Source organism: Salmo salar, chromosome 01 (assembly GCF_965601325.2).
Source record: "Salmo salar chromosome 01, fSalSal1, whole genome shotgun sequence".
Classification (NCBI taxonomy): Eukaryota; Metazoa; Chordata; class Actinopteri; order Salmoniformes; family Salmonidae; genus Salmo; species Salmo salar.
The window spans coordinates 135,735,779-135,754,464 of NC_138291.1; the positions used below are offsets into that span (position 1 = coordinate 135,735,779).

General features: G+C 41.2%; 1 protein-coding gene across 1 annotated transcript in view; it reads right to left on the minus strand.

Moving 5' to 3' along the window:
- LOC106561454 (guanine nucleotide exchange factor subunit RIC1) overlaps positions 1–18,686 on the minus strand; it is a 76,487-nt gene that overhangs the window by 42,252 nt on the left and 15,549 nt on the right. The window contains exon 2 of the mRNA XM_014125432.3: positions 6,804–6,911. Within this exon, the coding sequence (XP_013980907.3) occupies positions 6,804–6,911 (108 nt within the window). The remainder of the gene's footprint in view (positions 1–6,803; positions 6,912–18,686) is intronic.

Sequence of the window (18,686 nt, forward strand, 5' to 3'; positions counted from 1 at the left end):
TGCATATAATCAATGCGGTGCTTGTTCATTTATCATCGAATCACAGCCTACTTCGCCAAACGGTGATGATTTAACAAGCGCATTTGCAAAAAAAGCACAGTCGTTGCACCAATGTGTACCTAACCATAAACATCAATGCCTTTCTTAAAATCAATACACAAGTTTTTATTTTTTATACCTGCATATTTAGTTAATATTGCCTGCTAACATGAATTTCTTTTAACTAGGGAAATTGTCACTTCTCTAAATTGATTTATTTATGTATTATATTAAGTTAAAATAAAAGTGTTCATTCAGTATTGTTGCAATTATCCATCATCTATCTATCTATCTATATCTACATATCTATATATATATATATATATATAAAAACAGCCGATTATTCGGTGTCGGCTTTTTTCGGTCCTCCAATAAATCGGTATCGGCGTTGAAAAATCATAAATCGGTCAACCTCTAATAAGAACAGCCCTTAGCCGTGGTATATTGGACATACACCACACCACACCCCCATGAGCTGACGCACACCGAAAGATGTTTGTTAAAGTGTTGACTAACGGAGAGTACTAAACTGTATAAAAAGGAGGAAGCACACTATATATGTATAATCTCAACATTTCAGTCGTTAGGGCCTAAACCTAATAAAGTAATGGTCTACCCAGCATATAGTGTGCGACTACTATTTCGTGAATGAAATAACATTGGTGCTGCAACTTTAAGCATCTCTACCGGTCTACTTCAAAATCCTGTTTTATGAGCCAAATTGTGGTCAGACAGTTAAGATTAACAGATTAACAGAAGCACACTGAACACAGAAAAAGGAAAAAGAAAACACAGAAAATGATGAAATGGCGACAACAACTCCTCCCCCTCTCTCCACACAGCTTTCTTTTTCCTTTCTCCCTCTCCTAAAGATAAACTTTGCCTGGGTCTGGTGCGATTACGTTTACCCAGCCGGAATCATGGTACAAACACATATGGAATACAGCTGTTCCTCCTGGGAGCTTTGGTCTGCTCTCCTCCAATTTGGGGTTTCCAGCAGGGCTATGCGTCCCTGAGTCTCAACACTCCATAACCAAGGGGGGCAGGGAGTTCAGTTGGAGTTTTACTTCCAGCCCTTCTCTGAGAAAAACACTCCTCAGGGTAAAAAGACAGACCATGGCTGTACTTTAACCGGGCGTTATAGTTAGACGAATAGCCAGACAAGCGGTGATGATTAGGTAGGTAGCCAAGCGGTTAGAGCATTGGGACAATAACCGGAAGGTTGCTTGTTTAAATCCCTGAGTGTGCAAGGTGAAAAATGTTGCCGTTCTGCCCTTGAGCAAGGCAGTTAACCATCACGACAACTGCTCCCCGGGCGCCGACGACGTGGACGTTGACCAAGGCTGGGTTAAATGCGGAAGACACATTTCATTTGAATACATTCAGTTGTGCAACTGACTTTCTATTTCCCTTTTCCATTTCCCTAAAAAGACCCAGGTAAGACCAAGGTTCCTAGTCCGGAGAATTTGTCGATATGGCCAGAAAAGCAGGGGTTTACAGTGCTTTCAGAAACTATTCATACCCCTTGACTTATTCAGCCTGAATTCAAAATGGATGAAATAGATTTGGGTTCTCACACATCCATCTACACACAATACCCCATAATGACAATGAAAACATGTTTTTAGAAATGTTAGTACATTTATTGAAAATGAAATACAGAAAAAACAATTTACATAAAGTATTGACACCCCTGAGTCAATACTATCTAAAAGCACCTTTGGCGGCAATTGCAGCAGTGAGTGTTTCTGGATAAGTCTAAGAGCTTTGCACACCTGGATTATACAATATACCATATATATTATTCTTTAAAAAAAAATCTCAAGTCTGGCCATAAATGTTCAAGCTGATTTAAGTCAAAACTAACTAGTCAATTTAGGAACATTCAATGTCTTGGTAAGCAACTCCAGTGTAGATTTGGCCTTGTGCTTTATTCAATTTTTTTTATTTTTAGTCCTTGCTGATGACAAGCATATCCATAACATGATGCAGCCACCACTATGCTATGAAGAGTAGTACTCAGTGATGTGTTGTTTTGGATTTGCCCCAAGCATAACGCTTTGAACAAAAAGTTAATTTCCTTGCAACATTTTGCAGTATTACCTTTTTTTCCTGTAGAGACTTCCTTCTTTTCACTGTCACTCAATTAGGTTAGTCGTGTGGCGTATCTACCATGTTATTGATCCATCCTCAATTTTTCTCCCGTCACAGCCATGGAACTCCTTAACTGTTTTAAAGTCACCCATGGCCTCATGGTGAAATCCCTGAGTGGTTTCCTTCCTCTACGGGAACTGAGTTAGGAAGGACACCTGTATCTTTGTAGTGACTGGGCGTATTGCTACACCACCCAAAGTGTAATTAATGACTTCACCATGCTCAAGTAGATATCAAAATGTCCACTTATTTTTTTCTTATCTACCAATAAGTGCCCCTCTTTGCGAGGCATTGGAAAACCTCCTTGTGGATGAATCGGTGTTTAAAATTCACTGCTCGACTGAGGGACCTTACAAATAATTGAATGTGTGGGGTACAGAGACGAGGTAGTTGTAGAAAAAAAACATTCAGACTATTACTACACAGAGTGAGTCCATACAACTTACGTGACTTTTTAAGCACATTTTTACCTCTGAGACTGACTAGGGAAGGTGTATCTGGGCGAGGGTGGGAAAGCCTGGGGGAGAGAGTGGGAGAGTAGAGAAGAAGGGTGGGAGAGAGAGAGTGTGGGAGATAAGGGGTTATGACCAGCCATCTCATGCTCTGTGCGCCTGGAATGTAAATGGCACAGGGTTTTCAGACAAAACATCTCAAGTCAGCTGTTTTTATCTCTCATGTTACAGATAAAAAATACATTTCAAAAAATGTACTTTAAAGCTCAGCCAGCCAGCTCGGTCTTCACTCTCAAAACAGCTTGAAGGAAAAAGTAGAAGTTTGCACACAATTAGGATATAGTGACTGCATTGGCGGTATCTGTTTGAGTCAGCTTCTTTTGTGTGCTGAATTAATTAATACAAGAGACAGTCGAAAAACAAATTGAGAATTCATTATGTAACAGAGCTTCGAGTTGGCTCATATTGGCCTAGTTACTCTAGATAAGACAGTGAGAGAGAGGAAACAGCAAGAGAGCTGATTTAAAAACAATTGGCCTGTATTCTTTCTGCAAGAGGATTTTTTCAGCTTGAAAAACACACCTCTTTGGATGTTTTCATCCTGAACTTTACCTCAGGGTTGGGGGAGGGGGAATAAGATTTGCAAGGTCACGACCATGAGGAAAATAAATCAGCTGTCAAGAAAGCAGAAACGCGCCGAGGAAAATCAAGGATCATCAAATATATCCACTGTATTAAAGCAAGTAATCGACAGCGACTAAAGAGATTACTTGAGCATGAAGACTTTACTTCAGTTCAGCAGACGTTTATTCTCTGGAGGAGGAGTCCGAACTTTTTCACTGAAAGTTCTGAGTGAAATTTTAGGTAGATAAAGACTGCATTAAAATCTATTTTATGATGTACAGGGATCTGTGTATTTTTATAACCTTTGGCTTGGAGTATTCATGCCTCACTGGTCTCAAAGCTTCGGTCATCACGCCTTACTCACTTGACTCAAACAAAGGTTCAGCGATGGTCTGTTTGTCCCAAAACAATGTCCAACCTTGAAGACAAGATATTGTGAATGCATCTGCAACAGAGTGTGATTCAGGGTCATGGACTCACAATATACAGACAGGAGAGTCAGGTGAAACCAACGCCAAGCCAACCCAAGGAAACTTTCTCTCATCCAAACTGAAACGGAATGTTCAGTCGGAGCGTATAAATATTTTCACTACCAGGAAGGTGGAGGCTTTTACGAGAGAGCCTCTAACATGTCCTCCTGGCCAGGACTGTCCGTTTCAACTTCCACAAGAGCCAAATCCCTCATCGATGAACGCTATGAATGTGCGAAAACCATCAGGCCCAACGAGCCAAACACAACAGAAGGAGCAGATGCAGAGGTTAAAAATAGCAACAGAGGGGGACTGGGTCAGTTACCTAAAAGCTTCATAGCTTCACACACACTCCTGTCTTTAAGCCCCCAGCCCATGACCAGAGGGTCAAGTGGGGACTTGAGTATACTGCCTGTGTGCTTTCATACACACTCCTGTCTCCAAGAATGCAGCCCTGTAGCTCAGCACCAGAGTTTAGGTGGGGACTTGAGTCTACTCGCGACTTCTTTCACTTACTCAATGCAAGGCCAAAAGTCACTGCAGTCAGAAATCAAACGTCAGAAGGAATTCAACCACATCAGCTACTTCCATCTTTCATTTCTGCCTGAATTGAAACCATCTGTCTGAGGCAATTATGTTAGAGTGGAAGTTAGTTCTGGCCAGACCGTCTTGGTGTAACTAAGCTCCAGCCAGTAACACACACATTTGCGGTCACACTGGGGATTTAGAGGATTAGCTGCAATTAGGATGCTGTGTAACTAATATTCCATCACAAATAAAAACATCTCAATAACTGACCATGTGGTAGTCGTCGTCTCAGAGCAAGGGGTAAGTAAACAAGATAGCAAGCAGACAGGCTGTGTCCTAAAAGCCCTAAATGGCACTCTATTCCCTACATAGTGCACTCCTTTTGACCAGAGCCCGGGCTTAGGTCAAAAGTAGTGCACTAGATAGGGAGTAGAGTGCCATTTGGGATGCAAAGGCAGACTGAGCAGGGGCAAGGCCAAGAACATTCCTCCAAACCCCCCCTCCCTGGCAGTTTTGTTGTGACTGTGTGAGTGACATGTACCAACGCAGGTCCCCCATGCCGACCTGAAATGTACGCGCCACTTGTGAAACTCCAGACGCCCGTTGCCTTGCGACAGCCTGAACGGAAACTCAGAGCTCCAGTTCCTTTCTTAAAGCCGCTGTGCCGATCAACAGATCGACCAGGGTCAGCCGGTGTCACTGGCATACAAAAACAACAGCAGTCACAGTCCGGGTCTCTGGAGTATGTCCTAGACTGAGTGAGGACAACATAAAAAGGTTCTCACATTGGTATTAGAACAGATGTATTAAGTATTTTTATCCTTACGTAACATATCTTTTAAAATGTTTCATAGGAAACAAGGACATTCCGTTCTGTTAAGGTCATTCATTCAGCGACAGTGTCTAGGCTTACCTACTACAAAGTAAATAACGTAGCTGTGATGGAACTAGAAGCTGAGCAACAATGGAAACAAAGGGACAGAATAAACCACCCCGGTGAGCAGCACACCTAGATCTGCACCATGAGTGTTCTGCGCTATGACCGGTTTCCCTCAATAACCAAGATGTGAGTTTTCAGCAGTAGAACTAAAAGTAAATTGGTAAGAAGTTCAGCTGACTAAATTAATAAGAACCGAATTCTTGTTCAAGCCTTATGATTACAAACTTAGCTTTGAAAGACTTTAATGAGGTCCGAAAATGTAATATGCAAAGAACAAAATATATATATATAAACATAACATTAGTCGTGGTTATCTAATTATCTAAGGGGGGGGGGGGGGATTTTGGAGAGTGATCCTTACAGGCAATTTGTTACTTATTTTCGCTTTAAAATCTTAATACAATTTCAAAACCATGTTTGGCCGATAATTGTAAATATTCACAGTAATCCATCCTAAAATCAAACAAATATGCAAACATGCCTCAGGGACAAAAAAAGAACCAAAACAAAAAGTTTGCTCTCATCCTGGCAGCGTTGAGGGAGACAAGATTAGACTTAACCACATTAAAAAGACCTTTATGAGTAATGGCCTAATAGGCCTTGTGACCCTTGACTGCAGTACCTTCCTGTGTGTCTGCCACTGCCCTCGTCTGAACCGGGCATATACAAATACATGCCCCAGTAGGAAGGTCAGCTTGACAGGCCAGAGCCAATAGGAAGAACAGAATGACCTGAACTGGGCTCCCATTTGCACCGGGCCAGCCACTTGGTTCACTATTCTGCTCTGTTAGAACTGCCAAATAAATCCAGAGCTTCAGTCATCATAATGATATGAAACACATAGGGGACAGAGTCAGAGAGAAGGTTTACATGAAAACAGCTGGAATCCTATCCTACACACTCTGTGTGTGCGTCTCCACAGCCTCTCAGAATAGCTGCAGTTTCTGGATCCTTTAATCCCCACCTACTATAGCTACTAGCTAATATGGCACACAAGCTGTTAGTTGCGCCTGCAGGCAGAAGGTCAGAGCCTGGCTAGGCAATAACAACACTGTTGTGACTTGCAACCCTCTCTGAGCAATAGGCAATGATTGTTATCGCCACTGACGCTATAGTAGGCCTATAGGCAGCTCTGTTCAGACAGGCAGTCTCAAGGCTAGGGAGATGGGCTCACAAGCAGGACTGACTGAAGGTCTGAGCCTCACTCTCTCAGTTTTACCCTTTCTACACTATCCTGCTGTACTGGCTCAGATATTTTCTTTTTCACATGATCGTTTCCAGCACGGTTACAGCAACTGTGGCGAACACGTAAAGCACAGATCATCTCAGCAGTGTGAAAAGGTTCTAAGTGGACTTGGCGCGGTGGAGCTGAAATTCCCCCTGGAATTTCACTGCAGGGGAAGTGAGCGGGCGTTTGGGTTGAAGGGATGTGAACACACACTAATGACCCAACTGAACCCAATGAACCCTTCGTTGGGGGCCAAACCCCACACACACACACACACAACACAAATGATGGAGGCCGGCAAAAGGGACGTGTGAGCAAGAGAGAGGGGAGGAGACTATTACTAAGATGAGAGAAGTTGCATTACTCACCGCCACTGCTATCATGGAATCGTCCGGCTTCCATTCGGCCTGCTGATAGAAGCCAAACTGGGCTGCTGCCTTCACTGACTCGACGTAGCTCACTATCAGAACACTGGGCTGAAAGAGACAGAGAAAAAACAGAGCGTGAGAGACAGAGAGACTGTTTGTGAGATTATCCTAGGATACTTTAGAATTTGCCCAGTATAAAATCTACAGCTGAAGTGTTTCACAGTAATAAAGTAGTCAGTGTCCCATGAAGCAGGCTCTGAAGAATGCAGGCATCATGGTTGCCGGAAACTTGCACAAAATAGTACAACCCCTGAAATATCACACTATGTGGCGTATATCACAAGTAACATTATCCTGGGCAGCCACTAGTGGGCTTTATGGGTCTCCACTATAGTTTGGGCTTGACGTGGCCAGCCAGTAATACACTGCTGTCTAGGGCAGTCCCCAACAACAGCAAAAAAATCTTGGTCGACCGAGAGTCGTCCCCGTTTTATCGACAGGTCGAACTGTTTAAAACACATTTTTCCATATATAGACAGACACACTCTTTATGTTCGAATAAAATCCTCTATATATGCACTGAGCTTGGCTGATGCTTTAAGCACACAGTTTGATTAAATAATTAAGACACAAAATGACTCAAATGACCCAATGGTCACACTGTGTTAAAAATAGAAAAAGGACAGCGAGTGCCTGTGTGACTGACGCACGTTCTTGCTCTCGTCCCTACTGCATGATAAAGGCACCACAGCACAGAAAGTGTTTCTTACTTGTTTGACTGAAAAGTTCTCCTCCCGAAATCCCTAAATTTGCTTAGGAAAAACATTCCCTATTCCCCTCAACCCTTGTTCTCCTTACCCGAAACATGTAAGCGTCGCATGAATGTGACCAATAGTCTATCATAATCACGTCAATAAATTGATTATAACAAACTACGAACACAGTAACACGTGACAGCAAAACGGATGTGGAGGGCGTGAAAAAAACTAAAAACAGGCTAATGTTTATCGGTTGCTCAGAAGGGAAAGGGGAACTCCGATCTGTGGAAGACTGACTTAGTTGTGGAAGCTACTGGAGATAAGGAGGGTATAGGAGCAAGCGTTACATGAGTAGTATGTGTTGCTGTTAGATTGTTAGATTACTTTTTCTGACCATTTAGAACAGTGTACACACTAAATAAGTGTTCCAGAGAATCTGTTTTAACAAAATAAGATGTATAAAGCCTTTATTACAGCAGACTAAAAAAAGTTGCATGCATTCGTGAATTGTGGTCTATTTATTGTTTAGGCTAATTAAAAGTTCTTGTTATTTAATTTTAAACCTAAAATGCTTGATTTCAAAACATGAATGCCTCTTACGCTGTGTGATGGCATGAACGAATAATTGATACAGTAGCCTGTATATTGAAATATAGGCCTAAGTAAGTTACAATATTAAGACTAAACAGGATGCGCTCTTAGGCCTACAGCGCAATGGTGGTTATACAAGGGTACTAATGATAATTACATTATTATTATGATCATAATAATAATTGTAATAACAATAAGGACATCAAGAAAATGGAGGGTATAGGAGCAAGAGCTGCGTGCATATTATGTGTGACAAACAGGTGCTGTTAGATTACAATAAAAATGTTCTGCCTGTTTGGAACACTAAATAAATTCAAAGTAATACCAGTCTGTTAAAAAAAAAAAAAAAAAGCCTTTATTACAGCATAGCAAAGATTAAAAACAACTGAATCTGTGAAATTGCTATATCTGACATTTGGCCATTGCATGAGGTTTGGTGCTCACGGAATAAGTAGGCTATTAAACAAACACTCAAACAGGCAACAGAATCAAGATCTGTCTTATTTCTGTAGATGTATATGGATGATTTAGAAAGCCAGGCACATTTAACAGTTAGGCTATTGATTATAGACCTAATTAAGTTGGGGTTTCCTCTCCTCAATTTTCGTGGACAATTAGGCTAAGACAATGGCTGTGTCCTCGTCTCAGCTGCTGCTGCCGCTGCCTCCGCCGCATTGTTCTCAATCCCACTATGCTATTATGGACATAGCAACATAGGGAGACGCACTGAAGATTTTGTTTCAGAGCTGTGGACGGCGACCGTATCCATCGCGGGAGAAAGCACATTCGTTATAAAATATATTTGTGTTGCACCATTATTTTTACATAATATAACCATATGCAATTTCAGCACCACACGTCTTAGAGTGATGGACTGTGCCATCCTCGTGGTCTCCACAATGGATTAGACCACAGACGGGCGAATCAGACAGGTGTCTTGTGCGCCATGAAAAAAAAGGAATGCGACTGCTAGACTAATAAAAACTCGGTCGACCAACAGCCTATTGACCAAACAATCGACCAGTCGACTAAATGGAGTCAGCTCTACTGCTGTTCACATAAAACATTTTCCATTCAGGCTGCACAGCCTTCGATTTGCTCCTTAACTAGATTTAATAGCGAGGCGGCGGCGTGAAAAAATAAATAATAAATAAATAAATAAATAAATAAATGGGAAATATTTGTACTTTCTTTATGAAACAGCATTTTACCCTGGCTGAATGTGGGGATGCATACCATGCCTCTCAGGGCAGAACTTAACTAGTTCTGACACTAGCTCAAGATGCTTAGTAAAGTTTGTCTTTAAAGGGATACTTTGGGATTTGCCAATGAAGCCCTTTATCTACTTCCCCAGAGCCAGATTAACTCGTGGAGATAGATATATATATATCTATATATCTATCTATATATCATGTGTGCAGTTTGAAGGAAGTTGCTAACTGGCGTTAGTGCAATTAAGAACTACTGCTAGCGCAATGACTGGAAGTCTGTCATTGAGCTAATGTTAGTTAGCAATGATTTGCAAAAACTTCCAACCTGAATGTAGAGACAGCTCATTCGACTATGGGGAAGGGCAATTCCACAGTAATGGAATTATGTATAGACTCCGATTTTAACAAGGACTACTTATAACAATTTACACAGAATTTCACAAAACACATTTACTGGATGAACTGTGCAGTTTGGTTACAGAATTACAGTAAAAACTCATTTTTATATGCGAACACATTTTACAATATGTAACTTTTTGGGCGACCCGACCAAAATACCCATAGAAATGTGAGTTCTAGATCTGTCATTCTCAATGAAAGCAAGTCTAAGAAGCAGTAGACCTTTTCTATGTAGGATATTTCTGTGCGTCCCGATTTTAAGTTTTGCTTTTGCATATTTTACTTTCGGTTTTGTACACCAGCTACAAAAACAGCTGAAAATACAATATTTTTGGTTATTGAAAATATATTTCACGGATGTTTAGATGATGCAATAATTCTCTAAACTACACCTTGCTTGTTTTGTCACAAACTGAAATAAGGTAAACTATTCGAATTTTAACAACCAGGAAATGGGGGAGCGGTTTCCGCATAACGCGCCATTAAAGAGGAACTGCACCGGCTGATTTGGACTCCTTTTTTGGCTTGCTCCTCAAGAAATGCTGGCAGGCCATGACAGAAGCCAAAAGTGAGTTGGCTTGGGGTTGTAGTTTGATGTGGGTGTTTCTTGGGCGTGTCCTCGCTACCGAGATACACCCATCTGTCAGAACCTTGCCCGAAGCTGTTTCCCACCACTCAATCACAACAAGCAAATCTCCTGCAGGTTGAGTTCAAGAACTACAGGCAGATGTATGGTGAGATGCCAGAGGACGCTTTGAGTAGGTAAGTAGCCTACAGAGTAGCATAAGAAGAATGCAATTGCTGAATATATGTAGATATTTTAAACTAAGTGTTTTGATAACTTTCAAATGTAGTCACAGGTCCATGTAGAATAAACAACCCTTTACATAATACCATAGAATCCATAGAATTTTATGCTAATATAACAATGTCCACCTTCCATTCCAAGCTGATACAGATACTGCGCATATCTTCATTTTGTCTGGTGGTAATGGGGCTACCTTGGCAAAGGTCATACCTTCCTGTATGGTGTCCCGTACACAACAGCAGTTCCCTAATCCTGGTGCTACACAGGGTTTCTCCCTCCCCATATTGACTGATACCATGCAATTCAATAATAAAAAAAATACATTACAAGTAAAAGTTGCATCCAGTAACATTAATGCCGAGTGCCAGGTCTCTCCATTTACAGATAGTCTGAACATCTTGCAAGTCTCCATGTGCTGGCTACATACATGTTTCTGTGATCACATACAGTCAATGTTCTATTACCAATGGCAGGAAGGATAGGTCATATCTGGACAAGTCAGACTAAGCCTACCCAATTCTGGTCTCAAAGCATGAATGGAAAGCACCCCCACAACATGATGCTGCCACTCCCGTGCTGCACGGTTGGGATGGTGTTCTTCGGCTTGCAAGCCTCCGGCCTTTTTCCTCCAGACATAACGATGGTCATTATGGCCAAACAGTTATATTTTTGTTTCATCAGACCAGAGGACATTTCGCCAAAAAGTACGATCTTTGTCCCCATGTGCAGTTGCAAACCGTAGTCTGGCTTTTTTATGGCGGTTTTGGAGCAGTGGCTTCTTCCTTGCTGAGCATCCTTTCAGGTTATGTCGATATAGGACTCGTTTTACTGTGGATATAAATACTTTTGTACCTGTTTCCTCCAGCATATTCAGAAGGTCCTTTGCTGTTGTTCTGGGATTGATTTGCACTTTTCGCACCAAAGTGCGTTCATCTCTAGGAGAAAGAACGCGTCTCCTTCCTGAGCGGTATGACGACTGCGTGGTCCCATGGTGTTTATACTTGCGTACTATTGTTTGTACAGATGAACGTGGTACCTTCAGGCATTTGTAAATTGCTCCCAAGGATAAACTCAGGTCTTGGCTGATTTCCTTTGATTTTCCCATGATGTCAAGCAAAGAGGCACTGAGTTTGAAGGTAGGCCTTGAAATACATCCACAGGTACACCTCCAATTGACTCAAATGATGTCAATTAGCCTATCAAAAGCTTCTTCAGCCATGACATCATTTTCTGGAATTTTCCAAGCTGTTTAAAGGCACAGTCAACTTAGTGTTTGTAAACTTCTGACCCACTGGAATTGTGATACAGTGAATTATAAGTGAAATAATCCCTCTTAACAATTGTTGGAAAAATTACTTGTGTCATGCACAAAGTAGATGTCCTAACCGACTTGCCAAAACTATAGTTTGTTAACAAGAAATTTATGGAGTGGTTGAAAAATGAGTTTTAATGACGCCAACCTAAGTGTATGTAAACTTCCGACTTCAATTGTAAATGTTTGTGACTCATATTGTTGCCACATAGGCAAAGGTATTAATTGCTTTTTTGGGCAGTCGTTCTTTAAATATCTGCTCTGAATTAAGATTCAACAGATGCCTGGTTTGACATGACACCTTGAGTTAGAACATTTTTATTTGGGTTATTTAACTACAGTAGGTGAAGTGGATTTACATTTGGTAATGGAATTGCATCATGGGTCCCTGAACTGTACTATACAGAAATGCATAATTATGGCAATGAATATCATTCATGGTGATGTATCATGAATAGGTACACTGAGGTATAAATATGCAATATCCTTTTGCATATTTGGGTATTATTCTACACACTGGCTATTATCGTAATGAGCTCCACCCTAAACAAGACCAGACCAAATCTGAAACACTCAACGATGTCTATGTTTCACAAGTTTGGACATCACATTACAGCACCGTACAGTAGATATGTTCAGTACATTGTTTACTGTACCGTGCTCTCAAAACCTCTGAAATTTCAATGTCTATGATTGGGTCAGATTTGGTCCGGCCAGGGCAGACTGACCAAATTTCAACCGTTAACGATTTGGCAACAGAATTTGATAAATCCATTTGAATTCAATCACTTTTTGACAAAACCGTCAATAGATACAGTGCCTTCGGAAAGTATTCAGAACCCTTGACTTTCACCTTGTTACAACCTTATTCTAAAACGGATACAATAAAACTAATTCCTCAGCAATCTACACACAATACCTCATAATGACAAAGCGAAAATGTATTTTTTATTTTTTATAAAAAACGAACAAAACAGAAATACCTTATTTACGTAAGTATTCAGCCGCTTTGCTATGGAACTTGAATTTCATGTTTCTACAACTTCATTGGAGTCCACATGTGGTAAATTCAATTGATTGGACATGATTTGGAAAGGCACACACCTGTCTATATAAGGTCCCATAATTGACAGTGCACAAACCAAGCCATGAGGTCAAAGGAATTGTCCATAGAGCCCGAGACAGGATTGTTTCGAGGCACAGATCTGGGGATGGGTACCAAAACATTTCTGCAGTATTGAAGGTCCAAGAACACGGTGGCCTCCATTGTTAAATGGAAGATGTTTTGAACAACCAAGACTCTTCCTAGAGCTGGCCACCCGGCCAAACTAAGCAATCAGGGGAGAAGGGCCTTGGTCAGGGAGGTGACCAAAAACCAGATGGTCACTCTGACAGAGCTCCAGAGTTCCTCTGTGGAGATGGGAGAAACTTCCAGAAGGACAACCATCTCTGCAGCATTTCACCAATCAGGCCTTTATGGTAGAGTGACCAGACGGAAGCCACTCATCGGTAAAAAGGCACGACAGCCCACTTGGAATTCGCCAAAATGCACCTAAAGGACAAGATTCTCTGGTCTGATGAAACTAAGATTAAATTCTTTGGCCTGAATGCCAAGCGTCACATCTGGAGGAAACCTGGAACCATCCCTACGGTGAAGCCTGGGTGGCAGCATCATGCTGTGGGGATGTTTTTCAGTGGCAGGGACTGGGAGACTAGTCAGGATTGATGGGGGAAGTTGAACGTATCAAAGTACAGAGAGAGCATTGAAGAAAACCCCAGTCTGAGGTCCTGAGCGCTCTGGAGCAGGTTAAGGTTCACCTTCCGACAGGACAAGCACACAGCCTTGAGTGGCCCAGCCAGAGCCTGGACTTGAACCCGATCGAACATCTCTGGAGAGATCTGACAATAGCTGTGCAGCAACACTCCCCATCTAACCTGATTGAGCTTGAGAGGATCTACAGAGAAGAACTCCCAAATACAGGTGTGCAAAGCATGTAGCATCATACCCAAGAAGACTCAATGCTGTAATCGCTGCCAAAGGTGCTTCAACAAAATACTGAGTAAAGGGTCTGAATACTTATGTAAATGTTATGTTTTTTATTTATTAGCAAACATTTGTTTTTTCTTTGTTATTATGGGGTATTGTGTGTAGATTGATGAGGGATAAAAACAATTTAATCCAATTTAGAATAAGGTTTTAACATAACAAAATGTTGAAAAAGTCGAGGTGTCTGAATACTTTGTAGGCACTGTATTTGCCCATGGTAAAAGTGCTCAGAAAGTTACTATTTTATCAGTTGAGACTGCATGCTATTGGACACGCAACTCAGTCCAACAGTAATCTGATCTGTCAGTAACAAGGAGGCAAGAGCGCAACACTCAGTGGTTTTTTTAATCCAACAAAAAATTACTTCAGTTTTAAAATGTAACGAAATATTGGAGTGGCAACAAAATACCAAGGAAAAAAGATTGATCTCACTGTGAGGTATGTGATCCCCTTTGAACCGATTACCTTCAATTGTAAAAAAAAAAAAAACCTCTGGAAGCCTTTGCGAGGTCACGTATAGTCTGTTTGGTGAGGCACACTTGAACGGGTAGCGTATTCCAGCCCACTAACAGCAATCTAAACAAACCCTTTACAAACTAAATTCTCTAGAATTGAACCTCGCAAATCTAGGTCCAAAACAGACACCCCAGGAGCAGTATAACTCTCCCCCTGGTATGAATAGACAGGCTCTTTCCCAAACCCCTTTTCTTCCATCAGCCCCCATTAATTAAAAAGTTACATCATTTGACCGGTCATTCAATGAAAATAATAAACAGAGATTCTTCTGTACTTTTGTATACTTTTTAGCCAGTAGTTCTGAAAGTAGCACTTAAGAGCCAAAAGTTATCCACAAAAAAGTGCGTACTATGTCACTCGTTTCAACAAACTAGGCACATGTCGCGCGTCACAACTTCACAGGAGAGGCATTTGAACTAGTGATGCACCAATATGACATTTTCTGGCCGATACCGATATCCGATATTTTCCTCGCCCCCAAAAAACGATACAGATATTTGAAATTTTAGCGGCCTTTAAAGCATTCTAGTACAGTTAAATACGCAGCGGTCTAAGGCAAAGCATTCTAGTACAGTTAAATACGCAGCGGTCTCAGGCACGGCATCTTAGTGCAAGAGGCGTCACTACGGACCCTGGTTCGAATCCAGCCTGTATCACATCCGGCCGTGATTGGGAGTCCCATAGGGCGGCACACAATTGGCCCAGCGTCATCCGGGTTTGGCCATCATTTTAAATAAGAATTTGTTCTTTAATGACTTGCCTAGTAAAATAAAGGTCACAAACACACACACCGCACTGACCAAAAAGTTATTTTGTTGGCATTTACACATGTCCCAATTACCAGAAATAAAATCAAAACCTATTTCTTTCACGTACTTGCTGTTGTTCAGACGTTTCATTCTCAACCAGAATTTCTTTGGAACGCCGTTTTGGTCTTTGTGTGTCAAAAAAGAAAACAATGACCAGTAGATAACACTATTTGACGTGTCAAATAAGCTTGTTGACCAATCAGGACCTGAATATGACTGCACGTCACATAATTTAACGCGTTCATACATTTTTTACATAGTTATTACACATTGATTATACCATCACTTGTATTTCATGTCACAACGATTCATCGATGCTGGTAAAGTTGTCCCACGCACCAACAGTGCTGGTCATAAAAAAAAGCTAGCTAGCTCATGGATGCAAACAATGTTTTTCCCCCAAAACATAGAAAAACATCAATCTGTTTCTGTAGCTATAGTTAGCTAGCTAACTATATAGCTAGGTGTCATCTAAAATAACCCTAATTTATATGACAATTTTTATTTGATTAATGGTGGTCGGACCCATCTATGTGAAGCTAGCCACAATAAGGATTAGCCACAATAGTGGCCTTTGCGGTTAGCCTTCAAAATAAAAGTATGGCATAATTATACTATTTGTATTCATTTGCATCACTGTCAATTACATACTTTTATTTTGAAAGCAAAACGCAAACTCCACTATTGTGTCTAATCCTTATTGTGGCTAGCTTCACAACACATAACCGAGTCCGGTCGAGCCTCACTAGCCAGATGAAGCTAGCTGGCTGCTTATAATGTTAGCTTTGGGCAACAGGGTTAAGTAGCTGGCTAGCTATTTATTTTCATGAACTATTTCAAAAGGCGAACAAGTGGCAACCTAGCTAATACTTACAAGGATTCCTAAATCATTGCTAAGAATAATGAAAATGACTGCAGTTTACTGGTCATTGTTTTCAGGCTGGTTGTATTGGTGCTAGCTAGGGACCAAGCTAAAGCTAGATACGCCAGAAGTTGCGGTCGAACAAATTATGCTTTATTACCAACGCAGTATTATAAACACTTCGTTGGTGGCCGGTGTTTGCAGACTTTTTTGTACAGCTTTGACAGTGCTAGTGTATATTTTTAACACGCAAAGACCCAAATGGCATTCCATAGTATGTAGGTCTTGAAGCTAATAGCAGTGATGCTATTACTGTGTAACTCCGGTAAGGCAATCTGAAAAATAGCGCACTTGGGTAGTGTGTACCGGTGTTCGAACAGTCAGCGAAAGCCAACATCACCCATGACAGAGACTGGTTGATTTTAAAGGGCAATGAATTCCATTACCTTGGATTTAATTTCGCCTTGGAGTTGTCTCGCTGAAATTTTGTTACTCTTTCAAACGACTGCTCGATCCACACAGCAGACATTGTGGGCAATGTTATGAATGCTGTGTTGCACGTGTAGCGCAACAATTTACGTGGCGTCATTACGGAATACGTTGTATAGGTATGCACGTCAGCTTTGACATCGGTTTTGCACATCTGCGTTAAAATAGACATCGGCCGATACCGATGTTGGCATTTATAGCCATCATCAGCCGATTCCGATATGTTCACCGATATATCATGCATCCCGAATTTGAACGTAATTGTTTTTTATCAAAATGCGTTTTTTTTTCAGAAATGCCTATTATTAGAACATGTGAACTTTCATGTTCCTTAATAACAAATGTGTATTCCATCTGTATATACGAATAAAATTGTTAAATTACGAGCCTAGTTGGTTTAGCCAGGGAAAAAGGCAGGAACTTTCCTGCTAACAATGATTGGCTGAGATAATGGATGGGCTGGACATGTCGAGATAATAGTTCAGATTGGTCTGCCACGTAGCACGCTTCGGTCTAGAACACGAGCTGGTCAGTATGTGTCGGTAATCCTTTTTAATGCAGCAGCTTTTTTTAAAGATATCATGAAAACTGCACAAGTGTTGCTAAGGCGCTCCACTTTCTCGATGGCTGAGTTTTGAAATCAGTGTAATGCCCGGTGGAAGCATGATGGCTAAGGAGATGGAGAAAATTCAGGTGTTTGATTGCAAATGCAGAGGGTGTCGAAAAGAGAACACAGAAGGCTGTTATATAAAACACCTGTCTCCGGATTACATCTTCAAACTAAGGTCAACCATGGCATCCATGACAGAGGGAGAAGCGTACATCCATGTATCCAGGTGGAGTCTACCTAGCTACATTTTCAGTTACTTTACCTTTCTAATTTTGTCAGAAAGTCGTTTCCATTGCAAGTTAAAGCATACTGTTAGCGAGCGAGCCTGGTTCGCTAGCTATTGTTACATGCATGATCTGTGCAGTAATATTATTCGTATCTCAGAGCCACTTGCATTGCTAGTTATAGTCTAATGTTAGCTAGCTAGCTAACATTGAACCTACTTGGTTCGCTAGCTACCTGTAGATCCATGCAGGATAGTAACGTTATGAGTTGGGATGGTGGTTCATTATTTACCTAGCTACATGTAAAGAAAAAAAAAAAGAAAAAAAAAGCTTACAAGTTCTGTATCCTGGTCATGTGACAAATCAACTTTTATTTTATTTGATAGAGTGTGTGTTTACCAGAGACGGTAATGTGAAGAATACCCTCTCACCCTCTGTGTGTCACAAGTACTCTTCGGCCCAACAGGAGACTATTCATCAGCACCACACTGCACCATATAATCCCATTCTCACACAATCAGCTGCCTCTGCCAACACCAGTGTTTCCATAAAAGGGACCAGATGTTCAATTCTACATGCTTCAGAGCAGAAAGGAGGGAAAAAGATACAGAAAAGAGACAAAAATAAAGAGTATCCTTACTAGGGCTGTCCCAGACAAAAATAAATCTTGGTTGACCAAGAGTAGTCTTTTCTTTCGATCAATAGATTTTTTAAAAAGTTTTTAAAACAAAAACAGACACACACACAGCAAAAAAATAAACATCCCTTTTTCAGGACCGTGACTTTCAAAGATAATTAGTAAAAATCAAACTTCAGATTTTCACTGTAAAGGGTTTAAACACCGTTTCCCATGCTTGTTCAATGAACCATAAACAATGAACATGCACCTGTGGAATGGTCGTTAAGACACTAACAGCTTACAGACGGTAGGCAATTAAGGTCATAGTTCTGAAAACTTAGGACACTAGAGGCCTTTCTACTGACTCTGAAAAACACCAAAGGAAAGATGCCCAGGGTCCCTGCTCATCTGCAAGGATGCAAGGAAGCATGAGGACTGCAGATGTGGCCAGGGCAATAAATTGCAATGTCCGTACTGTGAGACGCCTTAGACAGCGCTACAGGGAGACAGGACGGACAGCTGATCGTCCTCGCAGTGGCAGACCACGTAACAACACCTGCACAGGATCAGTACATCTGAACATCACACCTGCGGGACAGGTACAGGATGGCAACAACAACTGCCCGAG